This window comes from Convolutriloba macropyga, chromosome 10 (genome assembly GCF_964194025.1).
Source record: "Convolutriloba macropyga chromosome 10, txConMacr16.3, whole genome shotgun sequence".
Classification (NCBI taxonomy): domain Eukaryota; kingdom Metazoa; phylum Xenacoelomorpha; order Acoela; family Convolutidae; genus Convolutriloba; species Convolutriloba macropyga.
Window position 1 is genome coordinate 30,541,145 of NC_134477.1, and position 16,976 is coordinate 30,558,120.

A 16,976-nucleotide genomic window follows, 5' to 3' on the forward strand; every position below is an offset into this window, starting at 1 on the left:
CTCGTGCAGATGTTGAAAAATGTTTGCGATAATACATAACGTTGTAGGACGCCCTGTTTGTTTTTTCTACACTGAGATTTTCGTTATATTCTATGTAGGAAAACCTGTCTTGTAAGTATGAAGCAACTCATCTTTTAGAAGCTATTTTGTAGTGGTGCCTTGTGTATGTCACGTCGCAGTAGGTCATGATCAAGCGCGTGGAAAGCTGCCTTGACGTTTAGGGATACTAGTTAGAGTACGGTTGCAGTGTTTATTTTGATTATGGCCTTTTTGCATATCATTGGTGACAATATTAAGAGCTGTTGTTCCGAACTGCTTGGCACTAAAGGCGTGCGAATGATTTTTATTGGATATTCTCTAAGGTCACTCAATAAGAGTTTTTCTGTTATTTCTGCGATTGGGGAGAGGAGTGCAATCGATCCTAAGCTTTTAGATCCGTCTATGGGTTTTCCTGGCTGCTGTAGGGGTATAGCCCGAGCAACTGTCCAAATGTTTGGGATTTTTGCACTGTTTACAGGACGTTTATGATGTCAGTGAAAAAGTTCAGTGCTAGGGGGCCTAGATAGTGTAATGGGAGTAGCGCTATTCTATCTGGGCTCAGTGTTTTACTTTTGTTCGTGTCTCATAGCCTTCGCTGTTACACTTAAACATTTTGCCCTCCATTTCCAATTTCCTTATCGTCCTTAGTGTATTTTTTTTAATTTTTCCTGGGGTGTGGAGTGTATTTTTGGGTTAACTGGTTGGCTCATTTCCTTGAATTATGATGAGGAGTAATTTTTTAGCGGTAAAGTATATGGCTCTATTTGCAGGTGGTCTAGCTTTACTTTTAGTGTGCTCCAAAGTTCAGAGCATTTTTCTCTGTGAGTAAGTGTTTGTGCAAATCAATCCAATTTGTGACTTCTTGACTTTGAACAGGTTTGTTTATTTGATGCTTTAGTGGCGTTTTTGGGGTTCCATGAATGTTTTTTTCAACTTTTTTTTTATCTTTTCAGAAAGTTTTACAGCTTCACTGGGAAAACTGGCAATCACTGTTTTAAATTTTTCTTGTGGAACATGCCTGCCAGTCGCAGTAATGACAGTTTTCCATATGATTTTTGCAAGCGGTAGAAATGGTTGGCCTTTGATGTTTCTTCAGTTTTAGTTCAATTTCGTCTTAAAAACTTTCCCAGTTAGCTTTGCAGAAGTTTAAGAAACTTTTTTTTGGTGTTGTTTGTGTGATGAGGTCACAACTGATGGCTAGAACTATTGATAAATGGTCCGAGCTTAAGCTGTACATCGTTTGCCAATCGATTTTCTTTGCTATGCTTGAGCTGGCGAGACTGATGTCCGGGGAGGAGCTTTTAAAAAATCAGTTAAGCCGGCCTTTTTGTGGAGTACTACATGGTTAGAGAGGTCTATTTCCTTTGCCGTATTGCGTCCCCTTGTGCCTTCTGGTAATGTTGGGTTCCAAAGAGGGCTATGAATATTCATATCACTGACAATAATTCAGTCATCTAACTCAAGTAATTTACTTATTGATTTCTTGTATCATGCATCACAGCTAAACGGAACTGGAATGCAGATGTTCACTAGTTTGATGTTATTAATACCTGCTGTGAGTGATGTGGATTGGACTTCTGGGTGCCTGTCAGTGGTTTTAAGTTTAATTTTTTGAATCAGAATTTCGTCCATAAAGATAAAAGCTGTCCCTCCACCTTTGCCTCTTTCTTGGGTCCTATTTTCTTGGATTATGTAGTAGCCAGAAGGGTTTTTAAGTGGATTTTTCATTGAGGTTTGTCTCCGGGATGGCAGCTAATTGGATGTTACTTTACTGTATCCAGTCTATCATGGAGATGTTGTCTAGTTTTTGGTTGAGTCCCTTACAATTCAGTTGAAGAATGTTGAGGTGTGTTGTCGTGAGTGGAAAAATTTCGCCTTGTATTTGATTCTATTACCTTGAACGAGGAGCAGCGTTTAAAGTCAAACTTGTTGTTCTATTGCTCTATTGACTGTAAGTTGGTGCAATTCAGGTATATCCATCCTCCGCGGCCACACCAGACGCCGTATAGATTCCAGTTCCTACGGTGACAAATAGCACAAAGCGTTAGGCCGGGATTTGTTGCAACGCTGCCGAAGATGAGGAGAAAAGGCAGAGCAAACATGTGTTTCTTAATGAAATGCATACTAGGGACCACTGGGCTTACCTGATCTCGCTGCAAAAACCGGTTTCTCGCAGTCTGTGTACAGTGTGTATGAATCCTGGGAGCAGCTGCTTGGTCCTAGCACTGCCGCGTGGAGGCGGCCATACTTGTATACGTTCAATCTTACTTCGTCTTGCTTTGCCTTCATCATCTCACTTTGGCAATTCTGTAGTTACGATGGTAACTAGTTTCGAAGTCTTTAACTGTTTCAACTTCAAATTCATTAACTAAAATCAAAAGTGTTCTGCTTAAGAGGGGTATCTTGCACAAGTATTGCTGAAGGACCGTCATCTTGCAAGACCCTTGCAATACTCCTACAATATTACGTCTTCTTGCAAAATGTTGCATGATTACTGTCTTTTGCATGAATCTACTCACGTTCAGGCTTTCACTTATAAAACGGCCATGCTCGATCAACGGTGGTACGAAAAGACCATGCTCGACTAAAATTTCCAATGGAAAGTCTCTACCTCGAGTTTTTTGATCATCTGGACTTCAGCTCGACCCAAGTTTTCGCTGCTCAACCCAGGTTATTTCTTCTGAACTTTAACCCGACTTTTATGCTGGACCATCGTAATTTTCTATTTTTTTTGGAAATTTTAATTAGTCATGGAATTGTGCTATAATATTTATCACGAGTTTCAATTATTTGTGATCAAAATGACTGCAAAAAGAGACTAATTCGTTGTTTATGAAATGAAGAATGTTACAGCTGTGCTCACTAATTCTTTTCAGCCGAACCAAGTTGTAATAGAGTCTACTATTTTTTTATCTCAAGACAGCAAATTTATCTCTAGAATTCAATTGTTCTGTAGATTGTTTTAGCAAAAAAACAAACAATTTCCTACGTATGATTGCCTGTTGCAATTCCAGTTTGCTACTGCTCGTGGATAATTCCTCATCCACCGAAAAAATGCGAAAATTAATTAAAAGACCAAGAACATCTTTTCCTCGACTTTTGAAAAGATTCTTGCTCGCGCCATGAAAAGACCAAGCTGGACCTTAACTTGCTGTGAAAAAACCCTAGCTGGACTAATTATGGTCATATTGGACCCTCACACTATAATTAAAAAGTCTTTTCATAAGTCGAGTTCTAAACCTGGGTACCAAGATAACTTCCATTGAGTTCGACTAGGGTCAGCAACTCACGCGTTCTTGAGAGTTAGACGGCTCAAATGAGAAGCGCTGTCTATACCGCCGTCTGCCCCCGTGAGGACCCCCACCCCCACTACCACCACTCACGGGGTTATTCGACTCATGAGGTGGTCGCCCGTACGGTCCCGCAGTCCTAACTGAAGTTCCCAACTCGTGGTCGGAGCCCCCGCTGTCGGTTGCCGTACTGCCCCCAAAAGACTGTTGCTCATGGGAGGAGGATCCCCCCATTTTGACTAGAGATGATGAGGAGAGAGGGTGGTGTTGGTAGTGGGTTTGGTGAATAGTTGGAAGAGATGAGTCTGAAATGTGGAAGGGAACATTGAAAGATGGAATCTTAATCTAAAGACAATATCAGTCAATGCATCTACCGTAACAGTTAAATGATTCATTTATGAGTTTTTGTTCCGATTTTTAACTAGACCCAACTCGGTTATAAATTTTAGTCGAATTTGATTAAAAAACTAAACGAAATTCTATGAAATTTCTTTTCAAAACTTATCATCAGCTTGCAAACATTTAAGGTCGAAACTGCGACCGGAAAGCAGCAATGTACTATCACTCTGCTACAATATTTTGCGAACTATAATTGTTTAAATTTGATATTAGGTGGGGAAACTTTCAATTACGATATTCTGGCTGCGTATTATTGGGGGGTGAATAAATTGCAAGTAAGGTCAAATAACTTGCGCGGTTGTGCTAACAGCTCAAAAATGTCTATGTTTTAGCTCGATATAGTTTCTTTTCCTGACGAGTCCTGACGACTGAACAAAAGCAAACAAAAAAATCAACTTTTGCATTTAATAAAATATTGCGTTAATGAATACAAAGCTGAACCTGGAGCTTCGATTGGTTTTGAGGCAGCTACAATTCCTGATGTACTTTGTCCGTTATTTTCCTTACTACTCCCCCCTCCCCCACTGTCACTCTTTTGCCCCCCTCCGCCAATGCCATTCTCATCAGCAGAACTTTTGGCTGATCCCTGAGAATCTCCAGACACGGCTCCGTCCGCGTTCTTCTTCCTTGGGGAGGGGGTTTTGTTGTTCAGGTTCTTGAGACTGGTTTTGCGGCTGTTTGAGTTCCGCTCCTCCATTCCAGTGTCACTCTTGGATTTTTCACTCAACTCATCATCGGCTGCGTCTACACTATGTATAGTGTATAGAAGTGGACCGGGGGCTTTCCTGGTTACCTGAAATACGCAAAAAACATAGCTGGCAGATTGCCAGAAAATAACCGCAATAGCTTTGTAGATCTGCAGTCACAAAAAGATAGTACAAGAAACAGACCAAAAAATGCTTTGTTATTAAATGCTGAGATGTTATTTTTATTAGGAATTTGCTTATCCTAGTGCTACTTCTATTCCCTGCTCTCAAATAACCCTCAATTAGAGTAACACACATTCACTTGACCTTATCTCTTTGAATTAGAGTGAAGAAAAGTCAATTTTAGAGTGAGGAAGTCATTTTTGAGAGTGAGGTAAGTCACGTGTTACCAAAAACTCGCTCCAATAAGAGTGAAAAAAGACACGCACGCACTTCAGTTGAAATTGCATGAACGAATGAACAAAAAAGCAGATTTGATGTGATTGTGAGGTCATAGGGTCGTAACAAAAATTTGGACGACGAAATAAAAAAACATAGCAGGACAATTCCTGACACACAATTCAAAGAATTTTCATTGACTAAACAAAAAACTAGACCAAGAACGGACTATGAATTGATTGGGAAAACTATTTCGAAAAAAATCCGATCCAGAAAATCGAAAACACTGTAAAAATCAAAGTGAAATTGCCACATGTGATTAAAAAAAACCACTAGCGAGGAAGAATTTTCACTGACTAAAAACAAAACTGGACTTAGAACGGACTCTAGTGAATTGTGAAAATCATTTCCAAAAAATTAGATAAAAAAACAAAAAAAAACAGAAAATCAACATAAAAATGCGGCATGTGAACAAAAAACAACTAGTGAGAAAGCGAATTTTTGTTCAAACACCGTTTTCTCACTCTACTTCAAAATTAGAGCAAAAAATTTCACACCGCAAAACCGCTCGCTTTTTTGCTCCACATCCTGTTTCGGCGTGACCGAAGTCACTAATCCAATTTGACCTTAAATATCATGAAAATATGTGAACACATCTTAAAAAAGAAATTATTTGAATTGTAAAAAACCATGAGAAGGCCAACAATAGCCTCAGCTATCGCTTCGCGGCTATTAATAACATAGAGAAAAAGACAATTGTTTCTTTTTCTCTGCGAAAATTCTTTCCCATTGGAGATTTTAATACAAATCATATTGTTATATTACAAATCATATTACAAACGTGAGTCTAGCTATTACAAACTTCATATTCCTTCAAATGTCCAAAGTGATCGATTACTTAATATGAATCTGAGTTCTCCGAATAAAACATGTAAGAACAACAGCTTTACTTATATCTATCTTGAATCATTCGTTTCATTTAAGATGACCTAATGTCATCAATCGTCCAGACAGACGGTCAGCCATAACACACCCCGAAAAACACGGGGAAGAAAAACTAAACGAACACGAGACTGTTCCTAAAATAGGTAATCAAACCATATGTGCAACCCCATAAAGCCACTACCGAAAGCAAATCTACCACCGATTGCCTGCAATCTTAAAACTGGCGCAAAGTTCGCGCGAGTGCAAAAAGTGAAAGTATAAAGCAGTATAAAACTTTTCTATTGAACAGACCATTGCAAAGATGTACGTCATACTTTACGTATGAAAACGAACATCCAAATATGAATTATCCTTATAATTTTTCAAATAATACAGCGTTATTTGAATCATATGCATTCATATGTTCAACTTTTGGCTATAGTCGTAAAATTTACATGTTTCAATAGAAAAAAGTCAAACAGTCTTGTACGTACTTTGGTAAGTTTCCTGTAGTTGACGGATGAAAAGTCGTGTTCGACCTGTCCGAACTCAGCCTCAGAAGTGGCGATGGATGCGTGAGATGCATGGGAGTCTTCACTACTAATGGAATTGTGTCTCATCACAGCCGAGGGGGGAATAGTGGGGAAGGAGGGCTCCACTCCAGAGGAAGCACCCCCGTCACTCTCCTGCAAAACATGCAAAATTATTTGAGAGACACTCTTTAATTGATCTTGTACATACAGCAAAAACATTGTACTTTCATGGCCGAAGAGTTTTTGGTGGCTTTTCTAAATTTAGATGGATTTTATCCGTCACATTTGAAAGTCATCATTGCATTCGCTTAGCAAAGTTGCGATTTATTTTGTTTTAAATTTCTCAAATTTTGATTCCAATTTGTTGTTGCCAAAACCCAGTTGTCAACAATTGTCGAAGAAACTACATTTCAATCAAATCAATAATTAAGTATTCTCTGTTCGGTAACATCTTAAGTTTTATCAATGTTGATTTATTGACTTCTTGTTGCCCCCATCTCGTTGCAATTGAGTTGATATTTGTGAAAGTGTTACTAGATTCTTGTTTCGCAAAATTCTTTTCAAATACTTGAGCATAGTGTTTTGGCTAAGTGCCGTGTCAAGAATAGGCGGTGTCGTTAGTGTTAGTTTAATAGAAGAGGTGAATCACTATAAGCAAATAAACAACATCAGTACCTGTCTTAGAGTGACCAGGTGTTGCAGATGAGAAGGGGATGAGTAGCTTGGATCTCCTTCATTTGACACTGATCTTCTCACACTCGAGTGAGCATGTGCGTGTTGGTTAGAAGTGTCGAAACTGTAGCTGAATGAACCTGATGCTGACCCGCCCCCTCCCCCACCTCCGCCACCACCACCCCCTCCTCCGCCGGTTGAGTCATAATGATGACCTAAATAGTTCACAAGCACTAAATAAATGAGTATTTTTTTATACCAAAAATATTTTTGTTCAATTCTCTCAACTTTGGAAACAATCTTTTTCTTTGATTTTGTTAATTTTTAGTTTGTTCTGTATTGTAAGCTGGGGGCCAGTTTCAGCGCCGTTTTTTGCCACTCGTTTATTTGTTGGGTAAATGGGGTGTAATCTCCGAAAAGTCTTGAAAATAAAAATTGTTAAGAAAACCGCTATACCTGGTAGATGAACTGGTCCATACTGGGTTGCTATTAAGCCCATCGCTCCAATGGCTTTGTGGGTTTTGCTGATTGAGACAAGGTCTCCCGACTGTGAGTTGGTGATGCTTGATTGGCTGACGAATGAGCCGAAACTCTGCCGACTGCAACCCGAGTCAGAACCCGAACGTCCCCATTCGGATGATCTATACCAAAAAAAATAATTTGATATGCAAAGAAAGTTTTCATTCTACTTTTTCCTGCTTTTTAAGGAACTCGCTACGACCCGGGCTAATCCTCCAACCAATTCGTCTTTAAAAAGTTTTAAAAAAGCATACGAAATGTTGTCTTGTTTTTAACCGAAAAACTTTAATACTTCATCAAATGAAGTCGAGTGCTACAAAGTTTTATGATCTCAGTATTCGCAATGATCTATATCAAATTATCATAAATTAAAACTGTAAACGGAATTGAGTTTGAATTGATCAAGATCAAGACACGCGATAACAAACTCAGCGGCGGTTGTGGCTAGTAATGATAATTTTGATGATGACAGTTAATTCTGACATACCTGCCGACCCTCTGAAGGTTAATCTCGCTATGACCTCTGAGAGTACTGCTGCCCCTCCTCAGCAACAAGTTCTTCAGGCTGCTGCTCCTCGGAGTCAGACAACTCCTAGTTGACCTCGCACTCGCTAAACAAAAAATATTACAGAGTTTTTTTTTACTGTTACTAGAAATATATCCTATTCCATAAATACCAACGGATTCACTTCTGATTTAAATGCTAAACAGCCAACTAACATCTGAGGAATTTCTCTCAAACGACAAAGGGAAGCTCCATTCTATTATGGTAAGTTATTATAGAACACTAGCAATGTGGATCGAGGCTGTGCCTTAGCACAAGTTTCAACTCATGAAATAAATGTAAAAAGTTTGAATGCTGTACAAATGATACTGTGAAAAGTTTGAAAACATTGAATCTATTTACATAGATGCATATCCTCAATTATGCGTCTGAACATATAGTCATGCACCTGTAAAAATAGCAAGTTGACAATAAACTTCACTAATTTAAGGGTTTCGTTGCTTTCAGACTGATTGCCTTGTTCCTTTTTCAAAAGCGACACAGGTCATCAGATATTTTGAAAATTTTTAAAGACGTTAAAAAGGTCAACATATCGTTGCTCGTCATAAATTTCAGCATTAACGTCATGTCTAGGTTTCAAAAACTTCAATTAAATGTATTGGTCGAATTTAAGCTTCATTGTCGCGCATAAACATAGGTGACTACGAACAAAAATTTCGTACACAGAGACCCCATGATAGTAAAATATATAGTTACTTTGAAAAAGGCTTTATTTTTCGAGAAATCAAATTTAGAAACTGGAGAGTTTTGACAGAAAAACAAGAGCGTATCTGTCATTCAGAATTTTTGAAGAGCTCTGTCACTTCAATCTAAAGTTCTTTCCCGGAGCGCATCGCCAGAGAGATTCAGTACTGGACCAGAAAAAAAATCATAATGGTTTTTAGGCGGGCCATTACTATGTTCAGGTCCGAGATTTCACTGTTTAGTATGATTTTAGTAAGACAAGATGAGTCATCAACTGACTTTCGTCTGAACATGAATTTGTTAATTCGGTTTGCGGTCTGGGCATAAACAAATTCTGTCTGCCCTGGTTATGGCCATATTAAAATGCCGCCTGGTTTTGATATGCGCATAGCGTACATAATTACCCGCGCTTTCGCGCTTCTATTTGCTCAAGAGCCAATTATCTCGCGTCTCTCTCTCTCTCTCTCTCTCTCGCTATCTGTTTTGATCGTAATTAAAAATACATGCGTTTTCAATATAAATGAATTTATATCTAGTTGCAGAACTTGTTCTGCGTAAGAATTCAATTAATAGGCTCTGAAACTATGATTATAACTATGCTTTTGAGTTATAGTTTTTGAGTTTGTCTCATGCATTTGATTGATTTGAATTGCGGCCATTTGAATTGCGGCTCCTTGAATTGCGGCTCCTTGAATTACGGCTCCTTGAATTGCGGCTCCTTGAATTACGGCTCCTTGAATTGCGGCTCCTTGAATTGCGGCTCCTTGAATTGCGGCTCCTCCGACCTCCGTCTCCGACCTCTAAACTCTTCTCCCGACATCAATGTCAGGCAGGATGGCTGGTGTGAATAATGTTCATGTAGGTTCAGTAACGTGAACGGAAGGTCGCAGAGAATAACTTCCAACATCGGGAGGTGAACGCCTGAAATAAATAGATCAAATTAAATGAAATAATTACCATGATGTGATGGTGATGGTCATAGGGTCGTAACAAAAATTTGGACGACGAAATAAAAAAACATAGCAGGACAATTCCTGACACACAATTCAAAGAATTTTCATTGACTAAACAAAAAACTAGACCAAGAACGGACTATGAATTGATTGGGAAAACTATTTCGAAAAAAATCCGATCCAGAAAATCGAAAACACTGTAAAAATCAAAGTGAAATTGCCACATGTGATAAAAAAAACCACTAGCGGGGAAGAATTTTCACTGACTAAAAACAAAACTGGACTTAGAACGGACTCTAGTGAATTGTGAAAATCATTTCCAAAAAATTATATAAAAAAACAAAAAAAAACAGAAAATCAACATAAAAATGCGGCATGTGAACAAAAAACCACTAGTGAGAAAGCGAATTTTTGTTCAAACACCGTTTTCTCACTCTACTTCAAAATTAGAGCAAAAAATTTCACACCGCAAAACCGCTCGCTTTTTTGCTCCACATCCTGTTTTGGCGTGACCGAAGTCACTAATCCAATTTGACCTTAAATATCATGAAAATATGTGAACACATCTTAAAAAAGAAATCATTTGAATTTTAAAAAACCATGAGAAGGCCAACAATAGCCTCAGCTATCGCTTCGCGGCTATTATTAACATAGAGAAAAAGACAATTGCTTCTTTTTCTCTGCGAAAATTCTTTCCCATTGGAGATTTTAATACAAATCATATTGTTATATTACAAATCATATTACAAACGTGAGTCTAGCTATTACAAACTTCATATTCCTTCAAATGTCCAAAGTGATCGATTACTTAATATGAATCTGAGTTCTCCGAATAAAACATGTAAGAACAACAGCTTTACTTATATCTATCTTGAATCATTCGTTTCATTTAAGATGACCTAATGTCATCAATCGTCCAGACAGACGGTCAGCCATAACACACCCCGAAAAACACGGGGAAGAAAAACTAAACGAACACGAGACTGTTCCTAAAATAGGTAATCAAACCATATGTGCAACCCCATAAAGCCACTACCGAAAGCAAATCTACCACCGATTGCCTGCAATCTTAAAACTGGCGCAAAGTTCGCGCGAGTGCAAAAAGTGAAAGTATAAAGCAGTATAAAACTTTTCTATTGAACAGACCATTGCAAAGATGTACGTCATACTTTACGTATGAAAACGAACATCCAAATATGAATTATCCTTATAATTTTTCAAATAATACAGCGTTATTTGAATCATATGCATTCATATGTTCAACTTTTGGCTATAGTCGTAAAATTTACATGTTTCAATAGAAAAAAGTCAAACAGTCTTGTACGTACTTTGGTAAGTTTCCTGTAGTTGACGGATGAAAAGTCGTGTTCGACCTGTCCGAACTCAGCCTCAGAAGTGGCGATGGATGCGTGAGATGCATGGGAGTCTTCACTACTAATGGAATTGTGTCTCATCACAGCCGAGGGGGGAATAGTGGGGAAGGAGGGCTCCACTCCAGAGGAAGCACCCCCGTCACTCTCCTGCAAAACATGCAAAATTATTTGAGAGACACTCTTTAATTGATCTTGTACATACAGCAAAAACATTGTACTTTCATGGCCGAAGAGTTTTTGGTGGCTTTTCTAAATTTAGATGGATTTTATCCGTCACATTTGAAAGTCATCATTGCATTCGCTTAGCAAAGTTGCGATTTATTTTGTTTTAAATTTCTCAAATTTTGATTCCAATTTGTTGTTGCCAAAACCCAGTTGTCAACAATTGTCGAAGAAACTACATTTCAATCAAATCAATAATTAAGTATTCTCTGTTCGGTAACATCTTAAGTTTTATCAATGTTGATTTATTGACTTCTTGTTGCCCCCATCTCGTTGCAATTGAGTTGATATTTGTGAAAGTGTTACTAGATTCTTGTTTCGCAAAATTCTTTTCAAATACTTGAGCATAGTGTTTTGGCTAAGTGCCGTGTCAAGAATAGGCGGTGTCGTTAGTGTTAGTTTAATAGAAGAGGTGAATCACTATAAGCAAATAAACAACATCAGTACCTGTCTTAGAGTGACCAGGTGTTGCAGATGAGAAGGGGATGAGTAGCTTGGATCTCCTTCATTTGACACTGATCTTCTCACACTCGAGTGAGCATGTGCGTGTTGGTTAGAAGTGTCGAAACTGTAGCTGAATGAACCTGATGCTGACCCGCCCCCTCCCCCACCTCCGCCACCACCACCCCCTCCTCCGCCGGTTGAGTCATAATGATGACCTAAATAGTTCACAAGCACTAAATAAATGAGTATTTTTTTATACCAAAAATATTTTTGTTCAATTCTCTCAACTTTGGAAACAATCTTTTTCTTTGATTTTGTTAATTTTTAGTTTGTTCTGTATTGTAAGCTGGGGGCCAGTTTCAGCGCCGTTTTTTGCCACTCGTTTATTTGTTGGGTAAATGGGGTGTAATCTCCGAAAAGTCTTGAAAATAAAAATTGTTAAGAAAACCGCTATACCTGGTAGATGAACTGGTCCATACTGGGTTGCTATTAAGCCCATCGCTCCAATGGCTTTGTGGGTTTTGCTGATTGAGACAAGGTCTCCCGACTGTGAGTTGGTGATGCTTGATTGGCTGACGAATGAGCCGAAACTCTGCCGACTGCAACCCGAGTCAGAACCCGAACGTCCCCATTCGGATGATCTATACCAAAAAAAATAATTTGATATGCAAAGAAAGTTTTCATTCTACTTTTTCCTGCTTTTTAAGGAACTCGCTACGACCCGGGCTAATCCTCCAACCAATTCGTCTTTAAAAAGTTTTAAAAAAGCATACGAAATGTTGTCTTGTTTTTAACCGAAAAACTTTAATACTTCATCAAATGAAGTCGAGTGCTACAAAGTTTTATGATCTCAGTATTCGCAATGATCTATATCAAATTATCATAAATTAAAACTGTAAACGGAATTGAGTTTGAATTGATCAAGATCAAGACACGCGATAACAAACTCAGCGGCGGTTGTGGCTAGTAATGATAATTTTGATGATGACAGTTAATTCTGACATACCTGCCGACCCTCTGAAGGTTAATCTCGCTATGACCTCTGAGAGTACTGCTGCCCCTCCTCAGCAACAAGTTCTTCAGGCTGCTGCTCCTCGGAGTCAGACAACTCCTAGTTGACCTCGCACTCGCTAAACAAAAAATATTACAGAGTTTTTTTTTACTGTTACTAGAAATATATCCTATTCCATAAATACCAACGGATTCACTTCTGATTTAAATGCTAAACAGCCAACTAACATCTGAGGAATTTCTCTCAAACGACAAAGGGAAGCTCCATTCTATTATGGTAAGTTATTATAGAACACTAGCAATGTGGATCGAGGCTGTGCCTTAGCACAAGTTTCAACTCATGAAATAAAAGTAAAAAGTTTGAATGCTGTACAAATGATACTGTGAAAAGTTTGAAAACATTGAATCTATTTACATAGATGCATATCCTCAATTATGCGTCTGAACATATAGTCATGCACCTGTAAAAATAGCAAGTTGACAATAAACTTCACAAATTTAAGGGTTTCGTTGCTTTCAGACTGATTGCCTTGTTCCTTTTTCAAAAGCGACACAGGTCATCAGATATTTTGAAAATTTTTAAAGACGTTAAAAAGGTCAACATATCGTTGCTCGTCATAAATTTCAGCATTAACGTCATGTCTAGGTTTCAAAAACTTCAATTAAATGTATTGGTCGAATTTAAGCTTCATTGTCGCGCATAAACATAGGTGACTACGAACAAAAATTTCGTACACAGAGACCCCATGATAGTAAAATATATAGTTACTTTGAAAAAGGCTTTATTTTTCGAGAAATCAAATTTAGAAACTGGAGCGTTTTGACAGAAAAACAAGAGCGTATCTGTCATTCAGAATTTTTGAAGAGCTCTGTCACTTCAATCTAAAGTTCTTTCCCGGAGCGCATCGCCAGAGAGATTCAGTACTGGACCAGAAAAAAAATCATAATGGTTTTTAGGCGGGCCATTACTATGTTCAGGTCCGAGATTTCACTGTTTAGTATGATTTTAGTAAGACAAGATGAGTCATCAACTGACTTTCGTCTGAACATGAATTTGTTAATTCGGTTTGCGGTCTGGGCATAAACAAATTCTGTCTGCCCTGGTTATGGCCATATTAAAATGCCGCCTGGTTTTGATATGCGCATAGCGTACATAATTACCCGCGCTTTCGCGCTTCTATTTGCTCAAGAGCCAATTATCTCGCGTCTCTCTCTCTCTCTCTCTCTCTCTCGCTATCTGTTTTGATCGTAATTAAAAATACATGCGTTTTCAATATAAATGAATTTATATCTAGTTGCAGAACTTGTTCTGCGTAAGAATTCAATTAATAGGCTCTGAAACTATGATTATAACTATGCTTTTGAGTTATAGTTTTTGAGTTTGTCTCATGCATTTGATTGATTTGAATTGCGGCCATTTGAATTGCGGCTCCTTGAATTGCGGCTCCTTGAATTACGGCTCCTTGAATTGCGGCTCCTTGAATTGCGGCTCCTTGAATTGCGGCTCCTCCGACCTCCGTCTCCGACCTCTAAACTCTTCTCCCGACATCAATGTCAGGCAGGATGGCTGGTGTGAATAATGTTCATGTAGGTTCAGTAACGTGAACGGAAGGTCGCAGAGAATAACTTCCAACATCGGGAGGTGAACGCCTGAAATAAATAGATCAAATTAAATGAAATAATTACCATGATGTGATTGTGATGGTCATAGGGTCGTAACAAAAATTTGGACGACGAAATAAAAAAAACATAGCAGGACAATTCCTGACACACAATTCAAAGAATTTTCATTGACTAAACAAAAAACTAGACCAAGAACGGACTATGAATTGATTGGGAAAACTATTTCGAAAAAAATCCGATCCAGAAAATCGAAAACACTGTAAAAATCAAAGTGAAATTGCCACATGTGATAAAAAAAACCACTAGCGAGGAAGAATTTTCACTGACTAAAAACAAAACTGGACTTAGAACGGACTCTAGTGAATTGTGAAAATCATTTCCAAAAAATTAGATAAAAAAACAAAAAAAAACAGAAAATCAACATAAAAATGCGGCATGTGAACAAAAAACAACTAGTGAGAAAGCGAATTTTTGTTCAAACACCGTTTTCTCACTCTACTTCAAAATTAGATCAAAAAATTTCACACCGCAAAACCGCTCGCTTTTTTGCTCCACATCCTGTTACGGCGTGACCGAAGTCACTAATCCAATTTGACCTTAAATATCATGAAAATATGTGAACACATCTTAAAAAAGAAATCATTTGAATTTTAAAAAACCATGAGAAGGCCAACAATAGCCTCAGCTATCGCTTCGCGGCTATTAATAACATAGAGAAAAAGACAATTGTTTCTTTTTCTCTGCGAAAATTCTTTCCCATTGGAGATTTTAATACAAATCATATTGTTATATTACAAATCATATTACAAACGTGAGTCTAGCTATTACAAACTTCATATTCCTTCAAATGTCCAAAGTGATCGATTACTTAATATGAATCTGAGTTCTCCGAATAAAACATGTAAGAACAACAGCTTTACTTATATCTATCTTGAATCATTCGTTTCATTTAAGATGACCTAATGTCATCAATCGTCCAGACAGACGGTCAGCCATAACACACCCCGAAAAACACGGGGAAGAAAAACTAAACGAACACGAGACTGTTCCTAAAATAGGTAATCAAACCATATGTGCAACCCCATAAAGCCACTACCGAAAGCAAATCTACCACCGATTGCCTGCAATCTTAAAACTGGCGCAAAGTTCGCGCGAGTGCAAAAAGTGAAAGTATAAAGCAGTATAAAACTTTTCTATTGAACAGACCATTGCAAAGATGTACGTCATACTTTACGTATGAAAACGAACATCCAAATATGAATTATCCTTATAATTTTTCAAATAATACAGCGTTATTTGAATCATATGCATTCATATGTTCAACTTTTGGCTATAGTCGTAAAATTTACATGTTTCAATAGAAAAAAGTCAAACAGTCTTGTACGTACTTTGGTAAGTTTCCTGTAGTTGACGGATGAAAAGTCGTGTTCGACCTGTCCGAACTCAGCCTCAGAAGTGGCGATGGATGCGTGAGATGCATGGGAGTCTTCACTACTAATGGAATTGTGTCTCATCACAGCCGAGGGGGGAATAGTGGGGAAGGAGGGCTCCACTCCAGAGGAAGCACCCCCGTCACTCTCCTGCAAAACATGCAAAATTATTTGAGAGACACTCTTTAATTGATCTTGTACATACAGCAAAAACATTGTACTTTCATGGCCGAAGAGTTTTTGGTGGCTTTTCTAAATTTAGATGGATTTTATCCGTCACATTTGAAAGTCATCATTGCATTCGCTTAGCAAAGTTGCGATTTATTTTGTTTTAAATTTCTCAAATTTTGATTCCAATTTGTTGTTGCCAAAACCCAGTTGTCAAAAATTGTCGAAGAAACTACATTTCAATCAAATCAATAATTAAGTATTCTCTGTTCGGTAACATCTTAAGTTTTATCAATGTTGATTTATTGACTTCTTGTTGCCCCCATCTCGTTGCAATTGAGTTGATATTTGTGAAAGTTTTACTAGATTCTTGTTTCGCAAAATTCTTTTCAAGTACTTGAGCATAGTGTTTTGGCTAAGTGCCGTGTCAAGAATAGGCGGTGTCGTTAGTGTTAGTTTAATAGAAGAGGTGAATCACTATAAGCAAATAAACAACATCAGTACCTGTCTTAGAGTGACCAGGTGTTGCAGATGAGAAGGGGATGAGTAGCTTGGATCTCCTTCATTTGACACTGATCTTCTCACACTCGAGTGAGCATGTGCGTGTTGGTTAGAAGTGTCGAAACTGTAGCTGAATGAACCTGATGCTGACCCGCCCCCTCCCCCACCTCCGCCACCACCACCCCCTCCTCCGCCGGTTGAGTCATAATGATGACCTAAATAGTTCACAAGCACTAAATAAATGAGTATTTTTTTATACCAAAAATATTTTTGTTCAATTCTCTCAACTTTGGAAACAATCTTTTTCTTTGATTTTGTTAATTTTTAGTTTGTTCTGTATTGTAAGCTGGGGGCCAGTTTCAGCGCCGTTTTTTGCCACTCGTTTATTTGTTGGGTAAATGGGGTGTAATCTCCGAAAAGTCTTGAAAATAAAAATTGTTAAGAAAACCGCTATACCTGGTAGATGAACTGGTCCATACTGGGTTGCTATTAAGCCCATCGCTCCAATGGCTTTGTGGGTTTTGCTGATTGAGACAAGGTC

At 38.2% G+C, this 16,976-nt stretch overlaps 1 protein-coding gene across 1 annotated transcript in view; it reads right to left on the reverse strand.

The window, feature by feature from the left end:
- Window positions 1-16,976, reverse strand: part of LOC142347985 (uncharacterized) — a 113,509-nt gene that overhangs the window by 9,568 nt on the left and 86,965 nt on the right. The window contains exons 14-28 of the mRNA XM_075399149.1: window positions 16,892-16,976; window positions 16,439-16,650; window positions 15,725-15,916; window positions 13,129-13,174; window positions 12,709-12,832; window positions 12,159-12,343; window positions 11,706-11,917; window positions 10,992-11,183; window positions 8,369-8,414; window positions 7,949-8,072; window positions 7,399-7,583; window positions 6,946-7,157; window positions 6,232-6,423; window positions 4,170-4,521; window positions 3,330-3,634 (exon numbers count right to left, since the gene is read on the reverse strand). The exon at window positions 16,892-16,976 is cut by the window's right edge and continues 100 nt beyond it. Coding sequence (XP_075255264.1) covers window positions 3,330-3,634; window positions 4,170-4,521; window positions 6,232-6,423; window positions 6,946-7,157; window positions 7,399-7,583; window positions 7,949-8,072; window positions 8,369-8,414; window positions 10,992-11,183; window positions 11,706-11,917; window positions 12,159-12,343; window positions 12,709-12,832; window positions 13,129-13,174; window positions 15,725-15,916; window positions 16,439-16,650; window positions 16,892-16,976 — 2,664 coding nt within the window. The remainder of the gene's footprint in view (window positions 1-3,329; window positions 3,635-4,169; window positions 4,522-6,231; window positions 6,424-6,945; window positions 7,158-7,398; window positions 7,584-7,948; window positions 8,073-8,368; window positions 8,415-10,991; window positions 11,184-11,705; window positions 11,918-12,158; window positions 12,344-12,708; window positions 12,833-13,128; window positions 13,175-15,724; window positions 15,917-16,438; window positions 16,651-16,891) is intronic.